The sequence below is a fragment of the Callospermophilus lateralis genome, chromosome 2 (genome assembly GCF_048772815.1).
Source record: "Callospermophilus lateralis isolate mCalLat2 chromosome 2, mCalLat2.hap1, whole genome shotgun sequence".
NCBI classification, from domain to species: Eukaryota; Metazoa; Chordata; class Mammalia; order Rodentia; family Sciuridae; genus Callospermophilus; species Callospermophilus lateralis.
In genome coordinates, this window is record NC_135306.1 from 38,370,770 (window position 1) to 38,390,358 (window position 19,589).

The 19,589-nt window shown below is 38.6% G+C and overlaps 1 protein-coding gene and 1 long non-coding RNA gene across 2 annotated transcripts; one reads left to right on the plus strand and one right to left on the minus strand.

Annotated features, from left to right (window-relative positions):
- Positions 1-4,028: 4,028 nt before the first annotated feature.
- On the minus strand, positions 4,029-13,480 carry Dnaja1 (DnaJ heat shock protein family (Hsp40) member A1). The gene is made up of 7 exons (XM_076845917.1): positions 13,335-13,480; positions 11,096-11,200; positions 10,739-10,966; positions 7,215-7,329; positions 5,675-5,790; positions 5,317-5,417; positions 4,029-4,666 (listed from the first exon to the last, which is right to left on the minus strand). The coding sequence occupies exons 1-7, from the start codon at positions 13,390-13,392 to the stop codon at positions 4,448-4,450; spliced, it is 942 nt and encodes a 313-aa protein (XP_076702032.1). The 5' UTR covers positions 13,393-13,480; the 3' UTR covers positions 4,029-4,447.
- Positions 13,481-15,141: 1,661 nt separating this feature from the next.
- Positions 15,142-17,273, plus strand: LOC143390881 (uncharacterized). The gene is made up of 2 exons (XR_013090256.2): positions 15,142-15,247; positions 17,144-17,273. It is a non-coding gene; the product is annotated as an uncharacterized LOC143390881 (long non-coding RNA).
- Positions 17,274-19,589: the final 2,316 nt, after the last annotated feature.

The window sequence follows — 19,589 nt, forward strand, 5'->3', positions numbered from 1 at the left end:
ACATCAGAAGTGCCATATATCTGTGCTAGGCACTTTCAAGAATGTGAAATCTTGTTTCTGTAGGCCTTCTATGCTCTCTTAATGTTAGCATTTTTTCCTTTCTTTTTTTGGGGGGGGTACTAGAGACTGAACCCAGGTTTACATTTCCAGCCTTTAAAAATTTTTTTTTTTTCCTGGCACTCTAACCACTGAGCCACATCCCCAGCCCTATTTTGTATTTTATTTAGAGACAGGGTCCGAGTTGCCTCACCATTGCTTAGGCTGGCTATGAACCTGCAATCTGTCTCAGCCTCTTAAGCCGCTGAGATAACAGGCTTATGCCACTTCACTTAGCTGTCTTCAGTACTGGGGATTGAATCCAGGAGTACTCTTCCTGAGTTATATTACCAGCCCCTGGACTTGAACTTGTGATCCTCTTGCCCTGATCAGCCTCCCCAGTAGCTGGGATTAAATATGTGCCACTGCACCTGACTTCTTATTTAAATACTATTGGGACTGAACCCGGGGCAAATGCTAGATAAATGCTCTACCATTGAGCTACATCTTCAGCACTTTAGTTTACCTTTGTTACTTGAAATGCAGCTTGATCCTGTGCCTGGCATGTAATGCTCAATATTGGCTGAATTCGGCACAGCATTAAGAAATCTCTCACATTCTATAATCTATTTCCCTTTTGCCAAAAAAACCTGCAGCTTTTGTCCAAGATGTCATTTTGACATTTAAAAATGCTAGTTGAAAACCAGGTATAGGGACACAGTTCCAGTGAGTCTGGAAACTGAAGTGGGATCCTAAGTTTGGGGTTAGCCTGGGCAAATTAGCCAGACTGTCTCAAAAAGAAAAGAGGTAGGGAAAGGGTTGGGAATGTAACTCCTCCCTGGTTCAGTCCCCCAGTACTGGGGGAAAAAAAATGCTGGTGGGAATTGAATGTAGCCATTAGTTTAGAATTCTCATGAATGTCATTCCAGTTAAGCCTTTCACTTAAAAAAGTTTAAACTGGGACATGAAAACAGCTTATGCTCAAATTCTTTACAAAAACTTTCCTTTGAAAAGTTAGGTTTTTGATTTAGTCCTTGACTTCATGAGCTGGCAATTGGATATTGCTTAGTTTGTGCTAGTTTACAATCAAGAATCTAGTCAGTCAGCACACATTCATTTCTTCCAGGAATTTTTATGGAGCACTTCTATTCCTAGCATCAAGTGCTGGGGATGGTGCAAAAAAGGCTAGTTTCTGCCTTATGGTAAAGAAGAGCTAGACAAAAAGAGTGATATGCTGATGGGTTAGGAAAACATTTCTGGAGGTGACCATAAAAGAAGGACCAGGAGTAAGAGTTGAAAGTAAAGTTGTTTGGCATCTAAGGAGAGAACCTTTCCAGGAATGGCAAATTGGCAAGGAAGCAAGGTAAGTGCTAGACAAATTGGTAGTCTTGGGAGACAAGGCCAAAGCCTGGATTAGAAGCCATTACATTTTTAAATTAATGTAATGCATGTTGAGCAAACAAAATTGAAAATATTTTTGCCTTTTATTCCACACAAAACTCAAGATAGGGTTAAAAAATGGTAGTGCACTCATTGTCTCGTGACTAACTTTAGTTCTTTCCAACACTTCCTCTTTTGCGTGTCCCTAGTTCCAGAGAAAGAGGGATCAGCACCTGAGTCTGGGCCACTTTGGCAGGAGAGCCCACCCCAGAAACATGGGGTTAGGGGCTGAAGATAGGTGGTGCTACTCCTTTACTTTCTAAAAACTACAGCCTTGGACTAAGGTTGGGCTTAGAGGTAAAATGCTCATCTAGCATGCAGGAGGCCCTGGATTTGTTCTGAAGGGCAACAACCTCCAGCCTGGGATCATGTTACCAGTATGATGGCAGAGGCTAAAGGGAGTTGGGTGCCAAGAATCTATGTACACTTATTCTGAAATTAAACTCAAAAATGTGGCATTAAAGTTCATTAGATTAAGGACCTATGTCCTATGCTCCACTTAATATCTGAGATACCACCCTAAGGTATTCCAAAGCAACATGTTTTTAAATGACATGAAATTTTAGGTATATATCCTTTACTATTTCCACTAATATAGCCTTTATTAAGCTCTTTGTTACTATGTAATCAGCCTTATTTAAGTCTCAGAACCACTTCAGTAGGGAGATTCTATTAAGACCCCACATATAAGGGGCTGGGCATGTAGCTCAGTGGTAGAATGCTTGTCTCACATGTATGAGATACACCACATAAAAAAATAATAAAAGACTGGGGACAGTAAAGATGGTAGAATGAGATAGACATTATTACCCTAGGTATAAATATGACTGGACATATGGTGCAAAGCTATATCATGTACAACCAGAGAAACAAAGTTGTGCTGCCGTTTTGTAAAATGAATCGAAATGCATTCTGCTGTAATATACACCTACTTAAATAAATTCAAAAAAAGATAAAAGACCCCACAAATACGTAAGAAAAAATGATTTCCAGACATGATATACTTTAATAACACAACTTGCATGGAGCTCACATTGAAAACCAGATAATTCCAGAGCTCCATTTCTTCCTTCTCCTGCTGTTTTCCTCAATTTTTAAGAGTTTAGGCTAAGGCAAAGAAACCATGGATTGTTTCTCCACATTCTGTTAAATATTTACCCAAGCAAACCACAGGTAGTGAGGTAAGTGGAAATAAATGAATTGCAAGAATCTGGACCTGTCTTTGTAGTCACTAGCTTTTATTCAGACTAGAACACTGGTCTTAATGTTACCTGGCAACTTGTTTCAAAGACAAATTCTTAGGTCCTACCCCAGACTTACAGCATCAAATTGGTAGTGAGGTCTGGCAAACATGTTCAAATTTGAGAAGCCAGTAGACTAGAGAGGGTGGTTTTCCCATTAAAAAAAAAGGTGTTTAAATTCCTGCTATCAATCTCCAAAGGTGGATGAGATGACACATTTTGAAAGATCAAAGGTACAAGAATGGCATTTTTTGTATTGTGCATTCTCTTTTCTGTGCTTTTAGAGCTTCCTTTCCCACTATCTGAGAAGTTGCTATGAAGTACAGTATGCATCATGTTGGGAAGTCCTCCTGACAGTGATAGCCAAGATTGAGAACCAGTGTCAAACCAACATTGAAGATTTGGATATTATTTTTTACCCCAAGTTTAGTTTCTCCTCTTTAGTGCATGAGGGAAACTTTCAGGCTACTTCCAGATTGGAAATGTTTAAGGCAGAAAGTTATTATTATCCTCAACCCCAGTGGTTAACAAGTTTTTAAAGCCCCTTTCCTCTTGATTCATACCAAGTCAACCCTCTACTTTCACTCCCCACCCATGTTTAATATTAAGCATTTAATTATCTTAATATTAATTTTGTTGCTAATTTTAAGTAAAATGAAGCTATGTATCTTAATTAAAATCTAATGCTTTCATGATCTGAGGGGGGGAAAAAAAAAGCCTGTATTGACACACTGGAAATGCTTTGTAATCAGTATATTAAGGAGACATTCATACATTTCAAGAATTGCTTAAATTCTGATATCCAGATTTAAGCATGTGAACATATGATGACTTTTAAACATACAGTTAAAGCTATTCATCATATTTGCTAGACTACCAACATCAAATTACAGTTACTTTGGAGCATAAGTCAAATGTTTAAGCCTGTAACATACCTAAGGAACACCTTCCTATATTATACATGCAAACTACTTTTCCATGTATAGGTCTGGATTTCACTACCAGGGCTTACCATGGTCCAAAGAGAAGGGAAAAATGTAACCAGGACTGGTCAACACAGTTTTGTATATATGTGTATGTATATATATGTATATAAGATGGCACAATAGAAGGGAATGCAATTCTACAAGTGCAAGCCCTTAAGAAGCAGCATATAATGATAAACCCCATCTTTTGAAAGGTATCATTTCTTTCACTGATACCAGAAGCAAAATTATACATTATGTCACCTTCAAGTAAGTTGAGGCAATAGAATGCAGAGTCATCATAAGAATCCCACTTAATACAAATAACTAGACAGACCAACACTCCTCTACAAATTAAGTTTTCTTTTTCTGATTGCAAGTTAAATACAGAGTTTTAATTTTATAGCTTAACAATGAAGGGTCATACACTGAAATCAACACATATACCTAGTATTTCAGTCTAAGTTTGTCCACATACACAGCTGAAATCAATTACAAGGTATGGCCTAACAGATGCTAGGGGAACTTTAAAAGTAGTTTTTACAGGTATTAAACAACTTCTTGCACACTGAAGTCATCATACATACAGGGCAAAGTCAGAGCTTTTATATTTGCGTTTATTCTTCATTTAACTTTTAAAACACTACTATAATTGAATATTAAAACAAAAACAATAGCAAGTAGTGAGCATATTATGATTATAGTCCTTCACTCATTCACTACTGCATATAAAATGCCTGCAGTGAGTGTTATTCACTGGCCCCATTAAGAGGTTTGACACTGAACACCACCTCTGGGATGATGTTCATCATCCTCATATGCTTCTCCATTATAATGGCGCCGTCTTTCCTGATTTGGATCAAAGTCCACCAGTTCTACCTGATCCATTTCATCAGTCTCTTCCACTTCCTTCCTCTCGGGTAGGAGTTTTTCCAGCAAAGAGAGTTTGTCAGGAGACAGAAAGCCATTTTCAGGAAAGTTTACCTACAAAAAGAAATTTGTTAATTCCATTTCATTATTAGCTTCTTCAAGTATCATGGACTCAATTTTCCCCAGAAAAACAATTTTTGAACGAATATGCCAAAGGTCAATACTGTGAACCCCAGTTTAAGAATTTTGACAAAAGTCAGGTCTTTTTTTGTTCTTGCTGTACTGGGATCAAACCGAGGACCCTGTGTTAACCTATATACCAAACTACTAAAGAAAAATCTGAGACAGAAGATCTAAGTTGCCCAGGCTGGGCTTGCATTTGTGATCTCCTGCCATAGTCTCATGAATAATTGGTGAGCATGTGCTAATACAACAAGCAAAAGCCAGGTCTTCAAAACAAAAAACACTGGTTATAGCACTGCTTCACTCAGCAAACAGATATTTAAAACATAAGAATCCACCCTCAGAAACATTTAATCCTTCTTAAGCGATTAACAAAGCTCTTTTGACTTTAAAAAGGTCATCCATTTCTTAATGATGCAAATAAACCCATCCCCAACTTGTTATTAAGTAACAATAAGATCAATATATATCTTTTTATGCAAGGGGGAATATAAATGAGATTATCTGGCACTCAGAAAATGTTAATTCTAACCAATGATTAAGCTAACCATTCTCAAATACCCTAGAGTATTATAGCTTACCTTAAACTCGATGATTAGGCGACCCTTTTCATATGGTCTACGATAAATTGGCATACCTTCATTTAGCACACACTTTATATCTCCATGCTTGACAATCTGACCTAAAAACAAAGTCAAGTTCAAAGTAGGGCTATAGTTTTACATGGCAAGGAAAACAATAAAGGAAATGTCCTAACTGATAGGAGTTAGTTTATGAGGCAGAATAATCCTAGTCTCTTCTGTTTATGACCTTATCAACCCAGGGAAGGATATACAATGGAGGAAGAAAAAATACCAGTTATCTCCAAGTGCCTCTACTTCTTAGTTATTAGGAGATTAGGAAAACTAGAATAGGGAAAAACTCATCTAGTTACCATACCTGGATGAGAGGTGATGACTATGGTTCGATTATCAAGAGTAGATATTGGCTTCTGGAAGCCACATAATGCTTCCACCAGCTGTATGTCCATACACATGAAAAGGTCTTCTCCTCGTCTATATCAATGCAAACATGGCACATATTTACATCTTTCAAACTACCAATGATTATAAATACCGGAGTGGGCAACTGCTTTCTTCTTTTTTACAATTTTTTTGGGTACCAGGGATTGAACTCAGGGGCACTCAACCATTGAGCTACATCCCCAGCCCTATTTTGTATTTTATTTAAGAGACAGGGTCTCACCGAGTTGCTTAGTGCCTCGCTGTTGCTGAGGCTGGCTTTGAACTCGTGATCCTCCTGCCTCAGGCTCCCGAGCCACTGGGATTATAGGCATGCACCTCGCTGCTTTCTTCTTGAACAGAAACGATGCAGTTCACATACAGTAAAACCCCTCCCAATCCCCCTAAAAATGGAACAGAGCTAAGAACTGGGAACAGCAGTTCCTGGACAAGGTTTTAAAATCCTTCTACACATTCTGGTAACCTGTACCACTTAACATTTAAAATAAAGTTTCTTGGAAAAGAAAAAACTCTCATAAGAATGAGGTTTAAAGAAAGCAAATACAGGGCTGGGGCTGTGGCTCAATGACAGAGCATTGCCTGGCACTGGATCTGATCCCTAGCACCACATAAAAATCAGTAAAATAAAGGCATTCTATCCATCTACAACTAATTAAAAAACATTTTTAAAAGAAGTAAAAAAGTAAAAAAAAGTAAAAAAAAAAAAAAAAAAACTAAAAAAGTAAATAAAAAGAAAGCAAATATACATCAGGAACAGAGAACATTACACAGTGCATAAATTTAAACAGACCTGGGCTGGGTCCTAGATTATTTAGGCTCTGTGAAATTAAATAATGGAGACAACAGATTTCAAGGAATAGTAAGAATTTCCTTATTGATGTATGTCATCCTGAACTCGTCAGCATTTCTCATTATTTTTGAGACATTTGTGAAACACCACCCCACATAATTCATTCTAAACCAGTTCTTTGAAAATGTTGTCCGCAATCCTATTATCAGTCTCTCATGTTTCAGAGATGGATATATTTAATACGTTCACTGTTAACAATCAACTTTTTTGTGTTTCAACATAAGTTCATCATAAACTCAATGTTAAATATTTTATAGCAGTAGACCTGAATTTACATAACCTGAGCCCAAACTTCTCTTTTGAGATAGTTTTAGATAGTTACACTTAAAAGCAACTCAATTTATCACTAACTCAGGATTGAAAACTGGTGAAAGCGCTATGACCTTATGACTGAGGGTAAAATTTTGTCTAGGGATGTTTCCTTTCAAGCACCCACTCATACTCACAGAAAACATCTCCTAATTGAAATACACCTTTTAAGTTTCAGGTTAGGATTTCCAGAGATAATGTTCTAAGTTCTAAGGGTAAATAACGTTCTAAGGGAAGCTCATTTAAATCAAAACAAATAAAAACAACCAAATATACAATATGTCATTTAAGTATTTACCGAGTAAAAACAGCATGGTCCTTCTGATCTAACACAATGATAATATCTCCTGGTTCCAGTCCTGGCTCTTGGTCTCCTTCACCATGGAATGTTATCTTCTGTCCATCTTTCATGCCTAAAAACAAGAGAACATGTACTTTTGCTGAATATCCATCCATCACTGAGGTGAGAACTGCAAAATCTACTAAAACACACAGATTTGTTTGTGTATACATGAAAAACGAATGCTAAAATCTTGTGGATGGTAAATTATCAGAGAAATGTCTAATGACTTCTTAATCAGTTCAGTTTACTACTAAAGAAAGCTATCAAATAGAAAACAAACTCTAGAAGCATACAGACAAGACTTCAAAGCTCAGAGCTGCTATTTACTGGCTGGACTACTCTGGGGAACTAAGTTGCATAACCTTTCTAAGTTTCAACTTTCCCAAAGAGACACCTAACTCATTAGAGCTTTTGAGAGGATTTAAGTAAAAAAACGCCTATGCTATCACATTAAGGAAAAAAAAAAGGGGGGGGGGGGACAGGGCCATCAAGTTATACACAAAAGTACAAAGCAACAAACTGTGCAAACTGCTCCACACCCCAAAATACCTAGGTCAGTACCAAACTGGCAGATGGTAAACATTATAGCCAATAAATGTTAATTACTTCCACTATCACATTTAAGAATCTTTTCCAAGAGGCTTGCATCACAGCCCAGTGGTAGAGCACTTGCCTAGCATGTGAGGCACTGGGTTTGATTCTCAGCATCGCATACAAATAAATGAATAAAATAAAGGTACATCTAAAAAAAAAAAAAATTAGAACAAAACTTTTTCAAGTTATTTATATTAAGTCTAACAGTAATAAATCAACTTTCTTTTCACTATTGTACCATTTATAATAGAGTATCTAGATATAAACTAAAAATATTTAAAAGGTGCAATATTGGATCTAAGGGTATAGCTTGATGGTAGAACACTTGTTCGGCACATGCATGCAAGGCTCTGGTTTTGATCCTTCAATACTACAGCAATAAAAAACTACTGGGAAGCGGGGAAGAGGTTTAGTGGCCATGTCAAAAACACAGATGGGGGCCTGGGGATATAGGTCAGTTGGTAGAGTGCTTGCCTCACATGTATAAGGCTCTGGGTTCAATCCCCAGCACCCCCCCGCCCCCCCCCCCCGGCAAAAGAAAACACAGGGAAGACGATTTTCCAGCAGGATATTTTTAAAAAGATCAGTATTTTTACTGAGATTCTCCTCAACTTCTATTTCTCTCTGTCCCGTATACTTTAGTTCAGTAAAGGCTATAACATCTCTAACAACTAATGATTACCAAGGTCACTGAACATAAACAATTGTGATTCCACATTTTAGAAATAAGCATACATATGCATATATAAACATCCACTCCATACAAATGCAGTCAACAGTAAATGGATTTCCATAAATTAATCGAGATTCCATGGTTAACCTATGATTAATATTTTATGTATTGTACTTCCACATGTTCTCCCCACGTTATTCTGAAGCAAAATTAATCCATAAATACTCCAGTATGGACTTAAAACCAATACCGAGCAGTACTGACAAAATTTAATCTGTCTTTAAACTATATACTAGCAAAGTAATTATCTTGTTACATCAGTAAAGCAGTTAAATTCAGCTAATTTTTCTTGGTTGTTCTCAATGTAAAGAGCACACCATTAATAGCATCATTTGCAATCAATGCTCTAAGTATATACTGCTGTGTTTAAGAGAAGACATCAAACTAAAGAGAAAAACTCAAAGCACAAACCCTATTCATCATGGGCCAGTTAAATTCATTTGTAAATCAAATTTGTAAAAGTTACCTGGTTAATTAAAAATTTTTGTGAGAGGGCAGTTACCATAATTTACATGATATATATGTCATGTAAATTATATTATATATATATATATATAAAATCTACTTCTTCCTGATAATATATATAACTATAGTTATACCTTGATTGGCCAGGGAAGCCGATATTAAAACACCACAGAAATACCAATTTCTACTTCTTCCTGATAATATATATATATAAAACTATAGTTATACCTTGATACCAACAGGAAACTGGTCCTTGATCTGCCTCAAACACCAAAATCTGAGGATGCTGAAGTCCCTTATACAATAAAATGATGTAGCATTTGCATATAACCTGTGCACATCTTCCTGCACACTTAATCATGTCTAAATTACTTGTAACATAGTACAATTAAGTTGCAAATAGTTTTTGTATAACATTGTTTTAAGAAGCGATGACAAGGGGGGGGAAAATCTGTACATACTCAGTACAATAAATATTGTACTGAATATATATTGTATATTGTATTGAATATACACAGTCCCCAAATATTTTTCAACCCAAAGTTGGCTGAATCTGCAGATGCACAAAGGATAACTTTAATATAACTACTTAATTAATGTGAGTTGTATATTACTATGGAAAGATGCTTATATTATCAATTCCAGTTTTGACAGGTACAATATTAGTTTCATTTTATAAAAGCACTCTGAAAGAGATTATTACCATAATGTTGACTGTTTCACAGAATTACACATAACCAATTTTTCTCTGGGGTTGGTTATACATATTTCTAAAATGAACTTGCATTGCTGTAATACATCTAAAATTTTAAAATAAACTGACAAAATTAAGAGAATGACAAAAATAGTTTAATCTTAAAATGCATAAATATAAAAAAGTTACATAGTTATAACCTAGAGTCCAATAGGTAGAAACTGAGAGGGATATCATAAAACTTAAAAAGCCAAAAAACCAGAATGAGTCATCTAAATCTTACAAATCAATTAAGAAACGGAACATTATGACAGGCATGGCAGCATATACCTACAGTGCCAGTTACTCACAAGACTGAGGCAGGGGGATGGCTTAAGCCCAGGGGTTTGATGGCACCTGGGCAACACACTGAGATGTTTTTCAAAGAAAAGGGGGCAAAGAAAAAAAGGGAACAAGAAATTCAGCATTTTAATACAATAATGGGGAAGAGTCAATTAAGAAGTGGACAAATAAGAACATTTAAACATGTTCTTAAGATGAATTTCAACGAGGCCATTCTTCATTTAAACCTCTCCCCCCCCAAATCCTTAAAAGTATGCATATCTTTTAATCTAATAATTCTTGAAGATATTAATAATGGGTACACAGCTTAACTGTAATTTAATTTTAAAAGGTCAAAGAATTCTGGTGCAACAGGAATTAAGTTTGCATGGAACATTATTCGATCACTTATGCCAGAAAAATGACCCTCTTACATTGAAAGGTTTCTGAATCTTCCTAATTAATAACAGTGCTTTTTTTTTTTTTAGATGTTGATGGACCTTTAGTTTATTCATTTATTTTCATGTGGTGCTGAGAATTGAACCAAGTGCCTCACACATGCTAGACAAGCACTCTACTATTGTGCCACAACCCCACCTATAAAAACAGTATATATTTTAAAATAGTATTATTAAACTTGCCATGGAATTTCCTCTAGGGATCAGAACTCACCTTTGTCAATATGAACTTCCAGAATCTTCTTCTCTCGAACTATCTTCCTTCCATTGCAGCTTTTACATCTATCTTTAGGACTGATCCGTTCCCCATGGCCCTGGCACTCCATGCACACAGACTGAATTTGCTGAACCATTCCAGGTCCTATCTGATGAATTCTTATTTGCATTCCAGTACCTCGGCAGTTGGGACAGCACTCTACTGCTCCTTTCTTACCACCTCGGCCTTAAAGTGTTTAAAAGAAATTTATGTGTAAGTTTAGCAACAGATACAGTAATGCACATCTGTCAAGTTTTACTTATTCAGTCTTTAGCTCCATTTTCCGTTATGTAAAGGAATGTTAAAAGACCATACCTTCACATTTGTCACAAATCACATTCTTCTGCAGAGCCAGTTTTCTTGTTGCACCATTATATAAGTCTTCTAATGTTACTGAGAGCTGGTGCACAACGTTTTTACCTAGAACAAAACACTACTCATTAAAAATCCATCTAAAATGCTATTATCTTATGTTGAAGGCACTATAAAAATTGGTAAAGAATAATGAAAAATGAGCCTCACAAGGATCCATCATCAGTTGAGCACCTATTCACAGAATGTTTACCACATTATCACATGTGATCGTGGAACTGTGATAAAATTACAGATGAGGAAAATTGGGTCAGAGACTAACATGCCCAAGGACACAGACATACCATCTTAGAAATATGGCAATCAAAGATATTACCTCCAAATTCAAGGTTAGCTTATAAGTAAGCTCATTTCACAAATAATTCAAATACGTATTTCTGTGCCAATGTTTTCTTTGAAGCTTTCACTCAGTATGACATTGAGCAACAGAGTCAATTACTTCATCCAAAATTCTTTAGCACAGTAAATTCCTACCAGTCAAGATTGGACAGGGAAGCCAATTAAGACACCACTGAAATATCAATTTCTACTTCTTCCCAATTCAGTAGGAACAGCACATTTACCACTGGGCAAGCACTGGTTGTTTTAAAGGATAAATTTATCATACCCTTCATAACTGCATTGCTCAACAGAACTTTCTGCAGTAATGGAAATGTTTTAGTTGTACTGGCCAGTATAGCAGCCACTAGCCACACGTGTTTAGTGGGCACATAAAAGTGTGATGACTACTTCAACTGAAGAATTGCATTTTCTCTTTTATCCCAAATTAATACAAATCCCCAGGTGGCCTGAGGCTTCAAAGGAGTGTCACACATTACTTTCATATTAGAACAGGGAGTAGAGTTTTGAGATCATATAAGGACAGTATGACAACAGAAATGAAACCGTTTCCCAATGGTTAGTTAATAAGTTTCTAGCTAATGATTCCACAAGGACTTTATCCACTGCAACACTATTGCCTTATGCATGACTGAAAAAAGTTCTCAAACTCTTTTCTAGACAATATGCCTACTGAACATTTTAACTTCCTAAATAGAATGTGAAGCATTAACAACTATATCCTTCTGCTCCTAGCTGTATCTTTGGGTTCCATTATCACAAACAGTCCATGTAGTTGGTTATGGCATGCTGAAAGCCACCCTTTTCATCATTTTTATAATACTGGGGACTGAATTCAGGAACCTTCTTCTTCTTCTGTGCTACACACCCAAGCCCTTTTTCAATTTGAATCAGGATCTTGCTAAGTAGCTCATGCAGGCCTGGGGCTTGTGATGCTCCTGCCTCAGTCCCCAAGTATCTAGAACTACAGGAATATATCACCATTCTCAGCTCACTGTAACTTTTATGTGGAAAGTACAGGCAAGGAAAAAGTAAAGTTTCTAGAGTTTGGTCAAGTGATAAATTTTAGGCCAATTCTTTATTTTAAAAAAGATAAAAACTACAAATACTTTCCTGTACGACAAACCATCTAATGGTTTATTAAACAAGTGATTCTGGGTTTCTGATTTTGTTTCTAGTAAACTACTAACAATCCTCTCCTGAAGACCCGTATGTAAAAACATCTGCCCTCGCTTGTATAAACTACACAGGAACAAAGTGAGATTGTCTTCTCTTGACTGGAACACTTATTCCATGTACAGCCTACAGACCACTTTTCTGCTAAATAGTCAATGTATATATTTTGAGAAAAAAAAAGATGAATCAAGATTAAAAAGATAATGGGCTATATAGTCAATGAGCCTATGTTTTCAATGCTACCTCTACTGTTCCCTTTGCTATGAGCTTGGATAATTTATTTCTGAACTTTAATAACTCACCTGACTGAAAAAGGCACATACCATGGGTTCCAGGGCACAGGAACCAAGTAAGATTTGCAAAGGGTTTTAAAACTATGTTGCTATGCTTTGTTCCTTAATTAATGTTTGGTAACCTGAGGGAGTTGGATGTATCCAACCAAGGGCTTTAAAAGCACTCATTTGTTACCACTTGATTGGCTTAGCTATTTTTAGTTACACAAAATCTCATTTATAAAATACACCAGAAATCAAACAGAAGCAGTTTATGGGTCAATCTACATCATTATACCAACAAGTCAACAAGCATTTTAAAAGGAGTGATTTCTCAAAAATTTGTTTTGATCAACAGCTACTGAAACTTGCTGCATGAAGTAGATCTTTCTTACCTCTCCTTTCTCTCTGCATCCTTCCTCCTCCTCCAAAAAACATATCAAAGATGTCCATGGGGGAGCCAAAACCACCACCTGCTCCACCCTCCTTAATTGCCTGTTCTCCTCCTTTGTCATATAATTCCCTTTTCTTGGCATCAGAGAGAACTTCATAAGCTTGAGAAATCTGTTTAAACTATTTGAGAAAAGGAGAGTCAATTTTCTTAAAAACAACAACAACAAGCTCAATTTCAGACAGTAATAGAAACACTTTACATATCGGCAAAGAACTACTCAGATGTTCACAAGTATATTACTTGCCTTTTCTCCTTCATTTGGATTCTTATCAGGGTGGTACTTCAAGGCCAGTTTTCTGTAAGCCTTTTTTAATTCTTCCTGGGTGGCATTGGGTTTGACCCCCAAAACATCATAGTAAGTGGTTTCTTTCACCATTTTCTACAGCCTGAAATAAAAATGCAATTTTAATCAGCTTTCAACTGGTAGTTTTTGATTAGTAAAGTCAGGACTAGGGCACAGCAAACTGTTACTTTGTTAAATCTGATTTTAAAAACACCACCTCCGCTAAACTTTACAGAAATGTAACAATTCCTGTGATAATTCAGCTACAAGTTCTAGTTAACTAAATGTAAGCAAAAAATCAAGGAATTCAAAAGCGTTCTAGCAGCTGGTTCCTTCTCTCCCACACTACAGCTTCCGTAACACGACTGTAATCTGGATTCTTCTGTTCTCCCTTCCCCCTGAGGTGGTGACAACAGTAATCAAAAGGGGCACTAATAGAGTCATTCCATTGATTACATTTTCACTGTCTTTGTACACTGATAAATGCCATACACCATTCCCAAGACATTGAGGTACATGCGGTGAGGGAGGGGTTTATGGAACTGGTTCCAGAAAGCAAGCCCCCCCTCCACCGCCCAGTCACAATTATTGGGGAAGGAGCGCTTAACTGTATTTTTGTCACATTGCTTAAAACCTCCCTACTTTCACAGACGAACCCCTCTCGCCCCTCAGAGGTTAGCGTAGTTAATCGTCCTTAGGTTCCCCCCTGCACTTGGCGCCGACCGTGAAGGTTTCCTTCCTTTCTCCCTCCCACCCAGGATAGAAGGGGCGGAGGGGGAAGCCCAGCCCTCAACAAAGAGAGGGAGAGGAGACAGGAGAAGCGAAAGCAGCAGCCTCGCTCGGCTCCTCCCGCAGCCCCTCGCCCCTGCCTCACTCCTGCGCGTGCGCGCAGAGTTGCCCACCCGGAGGGAGCGCGGGCGGAGGGGCGCGGGGGCGCGCACGAAGGGGAAACCCAAGGCTGCTCCTCGGAGACCTTAGGCTGGGTGGGGGAGGCTCAAAAAAGGTCTTGGACTCTCTCCCTACGACCTGGGGATGGGTTGCCGGGGCACCACACCGGCCCTCCAAAAAATGGAATTATGGATCTAGGAACCGACAACCCTCCCGCCCACGCGGAGCCAACCGCCTCCCAACTGCGGCTCCATCCGGCTTCCTGGTGCGCCAACAGCGTTAGCTAGGAGACTGAGAAGCGCGAGGGCTGAAACTCACCGGTGAGCGGGCTGGGGCCGTTGTGAAGGAGTGGGAAGGAGCGCGTAACTGTGTGCAGCCCGGGCAGCCGCCGCTCCTCCGCCTCTCACCGAGCGTTCTGGAAAGTTCCGCCCGGCGCGCCGCAGCCGTCGTCTTTTGTAGCCGAGCTGGGGCGCGTCACTCGCCGGAAGTCCCGCCCCTTCAGCCCCTGCCGCCGCCCCGCGGTTACCCGGCAACGGCGCGGGGGCGCTCCGGCCCGGAAGGGCTGTGCCGAACGGCCTTGTGGGGAAGGGTGCAAGCCCGGGTTCCCGAGGTTCGTGGAATCTTCTGGAGCCCTTAGCTCCGCTGTGTGGGCTAGGAAGTACTGATGTACCCTGCTGGAGCCGGTATGGCCTAGGAGCGTGTGCGATTCTGAGGCAATTTGGGGTTCCAAATCAGTGGGGTCATCGTTCAGGAGGACCAGGAAGGGATCGGGTACAGGGTCCTGGAAAGGAGCTGTTTCAGAAGGGGAGCCTTTTGGAACAAAGCGCGGCACCCCGCCCCCGGCGCCTCCCTCGCCCTTTTCGGCGTCTTTAATCGCTTTAGTTCTGAGCCCGGACCGTGAAGGTTTCCTTCCTTTCTCCCTCCTTCTAGAAACTCGCCGAGCAAGGCGGGCCTAGTCCCAGACCAAGCTCACACAGGCTTGCCTCTTGCTCTTTTCCACGCGCAGCTCAGAGCTTCGTAGTTCACCAGACTGCGGGTTCCTAGACACTCGTTGTATCAGCATCCGACCTTGCTGGCTCCTGGATCTTGCTGGTTGCTTTGTGTCGAGGGCAGGTATCCTGGGGCTGAACAGGGAGACATTGGAAAACCTTGATGCAAAGAGAACTATGGATTGTGGTCAAATTTCCACCCAGTTTGAGTAATAACAGTAAAGGCTGTTAACAAATTAATTATTCGACATCATTAAGTCGCACCAGTCAGTTAACCAGGATTTGCAGTCTGTAAAGTGAGTCTTTAGACTTTCAAATATTATGACAGGAACATAGTGAGAAATGGAGTCTGTCTACCTTATTCAACAACACAACAAATACAGTATCTACCACCGAAGAAACTGGAGAGACAAAGTTAAAAACACCCGATTCACTTTAGACTTTAGGCTTAGACTTTAGTGTGGAGCCAAATGAGTCAAAGAACTGAAAGAGAAACTACAATAGAGGTCAGCACAGGGGAGGTTCCTGTTTTCTGATAGATCAGGTAGAGTTTTGCTATGAAGTTGGCAATTGAGGTGAGTTTTGAAGAAGGGAGAAAGTATATGAGTAAAGGACAAGGCACAAGGGAAGACTAAAGTGGTGGAATATGTTTTTAGAAAATTGCAAGCAATTGTAGCCATAGCTAAGGGAACTGAATTGGTTCAAAGCTAGTTGGGAACACCTTCATCTCTTGGAATATCTTGACCAAGCTAAAGATTTTGAACCTCACCTTGGAAGTATCCCATGCTACCTCTTCCACCTTATCTCTTAATTTGAACTGTTATTTCATTCACACAGAACTATGTTCAGTTTTGCAAACTACTTTTTTTTTTTTTTTTTTTTACCTCTCTGCTTTTGTTTTGCCTGACAAACACTTTAGGTGTTACCTTCTCAAGTATCCCCTTTGGTATAATTTTTTTTTTCCTTTAACACTTTTAAGTGAAAGTCTAATACTGCCAGGCATCATACTAGGGCTTGGTAATATAGAAATTCTGTTTAAGTTGCTGGGCGGGGTTGCTCAGTGACTCGGGAAGCTGAGGGCAGGAAGAAGGCAAGTTCTAGGCGGGCCTCAGCACCTTAGGGAAGAACCTCTCTCAAAACAAAAAGGGCTGAGGATGTAGTTCAGTGGTAAAATACCCCTGGGTCCAATCCCCAGTACCCAGAAAAAAAAAGTCATGGTCCCTGCCTTGAAGAAACTCAGCACATAGGGAACCAGAAACATGAAGGAGTATAGTGATAATAAAAGTAAACTGACATGTTTAGTAGAAAAGGGGAGTCTTGCACCAACAAGTACTCAGATGAACATCTGAGGCAGAGACCAGCAAGTGTGAAAAAATGAAAAATTAGTAGAGAACAATAGTTAAGTATTGTCAATGGTGTTATAGTCCTAAAGTTCCTACTTTTTACTATAACAGGAGCTATGCATCTGTGAATCTAATGTTGGTTAAGCATATGAACCAGGAGTTTTTACAGTAAGATCACCATGTTTGGTGTTTTGTAAATGTTGCCATCATTTAGATGACCATTGTTTAGTGTTTGTTTCTCCCGCAGGAACCCAATGAAATTCCTACTACTTGAGAAAGGTGCAAGTATGATTCCAGCATAAAAATACCTCCTTCAGACTGCCAACATAAGACTATGATATCTGATATTGAAAATACATTTCATGTTCACAAACTCATTTATTGAGAATTCCTCATTTGAACAATACAATAAAGGTCATAAAAGTTTTTTTTTTTTTTTAAAACGTACTTTTTACTTGAACTGTATGTGTGGAGACTGTTTTTGAAAGATACATTAAAATATGTAATATGGTTACACGTGGGGTGCTGACTGGGTAGAAGTGGATGGGAGGAAGAGATTTCACAATTTACCATTGTGTAACTTCTGAATTTTTAATTTATTTAAATGTAGTGCTTGTTCAAAAAATTAAAAAAGAATAACATCCTCTCTTTATTATATAAGCTTTGAATTAGTAACTTGTCAACCTCACACAAAGTTAGATAATTCTCAGTTGCTTTAAAAACCATCATTAAGGCTTGGGAGGCTGAGGCAGGAGGATTGCAAGTTCAAATCCAGCCTCGGCAACTTAATGAGGCCATAAACAACTTAGTGGGATTCGGTCTCAAAAACAAACAAAATCCAAGCAAGGGATGTGGCTCAGCGGTTAAGTGCCCCTGGGTTCATTCCCTGGTGCCACCCCCGACCCCCAAAGCTATCATTAGTGCTGGGAATGTAGCTCACTGATAAACATGTAAGCTAAGCATTCACTAAAAAGCACAAAACCCCCCAAATACCTATCATACATATTTTTGACTTTTTAAATAGATTTCAATGATGTTGAAAATGTACTTATGAATATTCTTTTTCAGTAATAGAAGTTAACATTTTTAGGAAGCAAACTCAGTGGTAGAGTGCTTGCCTAACATGTGAGAGTCCCAGGTTTAATCCCCAGCACTGCTGTAAAGAAAAGAAAAAAGAAAAACATTCTTATTTACATAAAGTATAAAAACATTAGCAATAACTTTATATATGATATTTTTTGTATAGAAGTGGGATCATATTGCCAGCCTGTAATCCCAAGGATTTGGGAGGCTGAGGCAAGTTTAAGGCCAACATAGGAACTTAGGGAGACTCCCAAAAGAAAAAAATAAAAAGGGCTGGCTGGGAATGCACCTCCATGGGAAAGCACCCCTGAGTTCAATCCCCAGTACCACCAAGGAAAAAGAGAAAAAAAAGGGATCATACTACACATGATGTTTACAATTTGCCTTTTACACTTTATTGTCTTTTTATTGTTAGGATAAATAAATCTACCTTGTCTTTTTTTTGAAAACTTCATAAAATATAGTATGACTATTCCCATTGATGAACATTTCAGCAATTTCCAGTGTTCTACAAATACTTTGTTGTTGCAGTGCTGGGGAGTGAACCAAGGCATGCTCTACCGCTGAATTACATCCTTAGCCTTTTAAATTTTTTATTTTGAGACAAGGTCTTTCTGTGTTGCCCAGGCTGGCCTTGAACATAACTCTCCTCCTGCCTTGGCTTCCTGAGTCACTAGGAAGACAGGCATATGCCCAGCTATATTGGCACTTTTATGTTAGGGATAGTTGATATTAGTCTGTCACACATTACAGTTATTCCCTTTAGTGTATTAGGTTTTCATTTAATGTCTAAATATATATTTTTGGCCATTTAAAGTTTATAAGGCTAAGTAACAGCCACATTTCATTGGGATACTTTGCAACTTTCAATAAATTGTATGCTAGATCATAAGTGTCCATGGAGTGTAATTGGAGATGACTATAGCCATGGCAGGAGCCAAGTCATAAGGGCTTGGGAACTATACTAAGAAGTTTGAATTTTATTTTAAAACTTCTGAAAGTTTTTTTTTTTTCCTGTGGTGCTGGGGATAGAATCTTGGGCTTCTTGTATGCAAAACAAGCACTCTTCCATCGAGCCCCCAGCCCCCAAGTTTTTTTTTTTTTTTAATTGCTTTAAAGGTGAAAGATAGGTCTGAGAATATAGCTCAGTAGTATAGCATGGGCTTAGCACGTGGAAGGCCTTGAGTTTAATCTGCAGCACTAAAAAGGAAGAGAAAAGGGTGAGGGATATAAAGAGTAATGCATTCTGTTTTAGCCTAATTTAAGAATGTACAATGCAGACAGAGTAGTAGTATTTAAAAAGAAAAAAATTTTTTGGTAGTGTAGACAGACAGAATGCCTTTATTTTATTTGTTTATTTTTATGTATGGCTAAGGATTGAACCCAGTGCCTCACACATGCCAGGAAGACATTCTGCCACTGAGCTACAGCCCCAACCCCAGAGTAGTATTCTTTTTAAGGTCTAGCCTGATAGCTGAAAGATTCAATAGTAAATATAGGTACACTTGGTGTACTTTTTCCTTTCATTTAAAGAAAAATTATGTGATCCCCCATGGTGGCATATGTCTCTAATCTTAGCTACTTGGGAAGATGAGGCAGGTAGACCACAA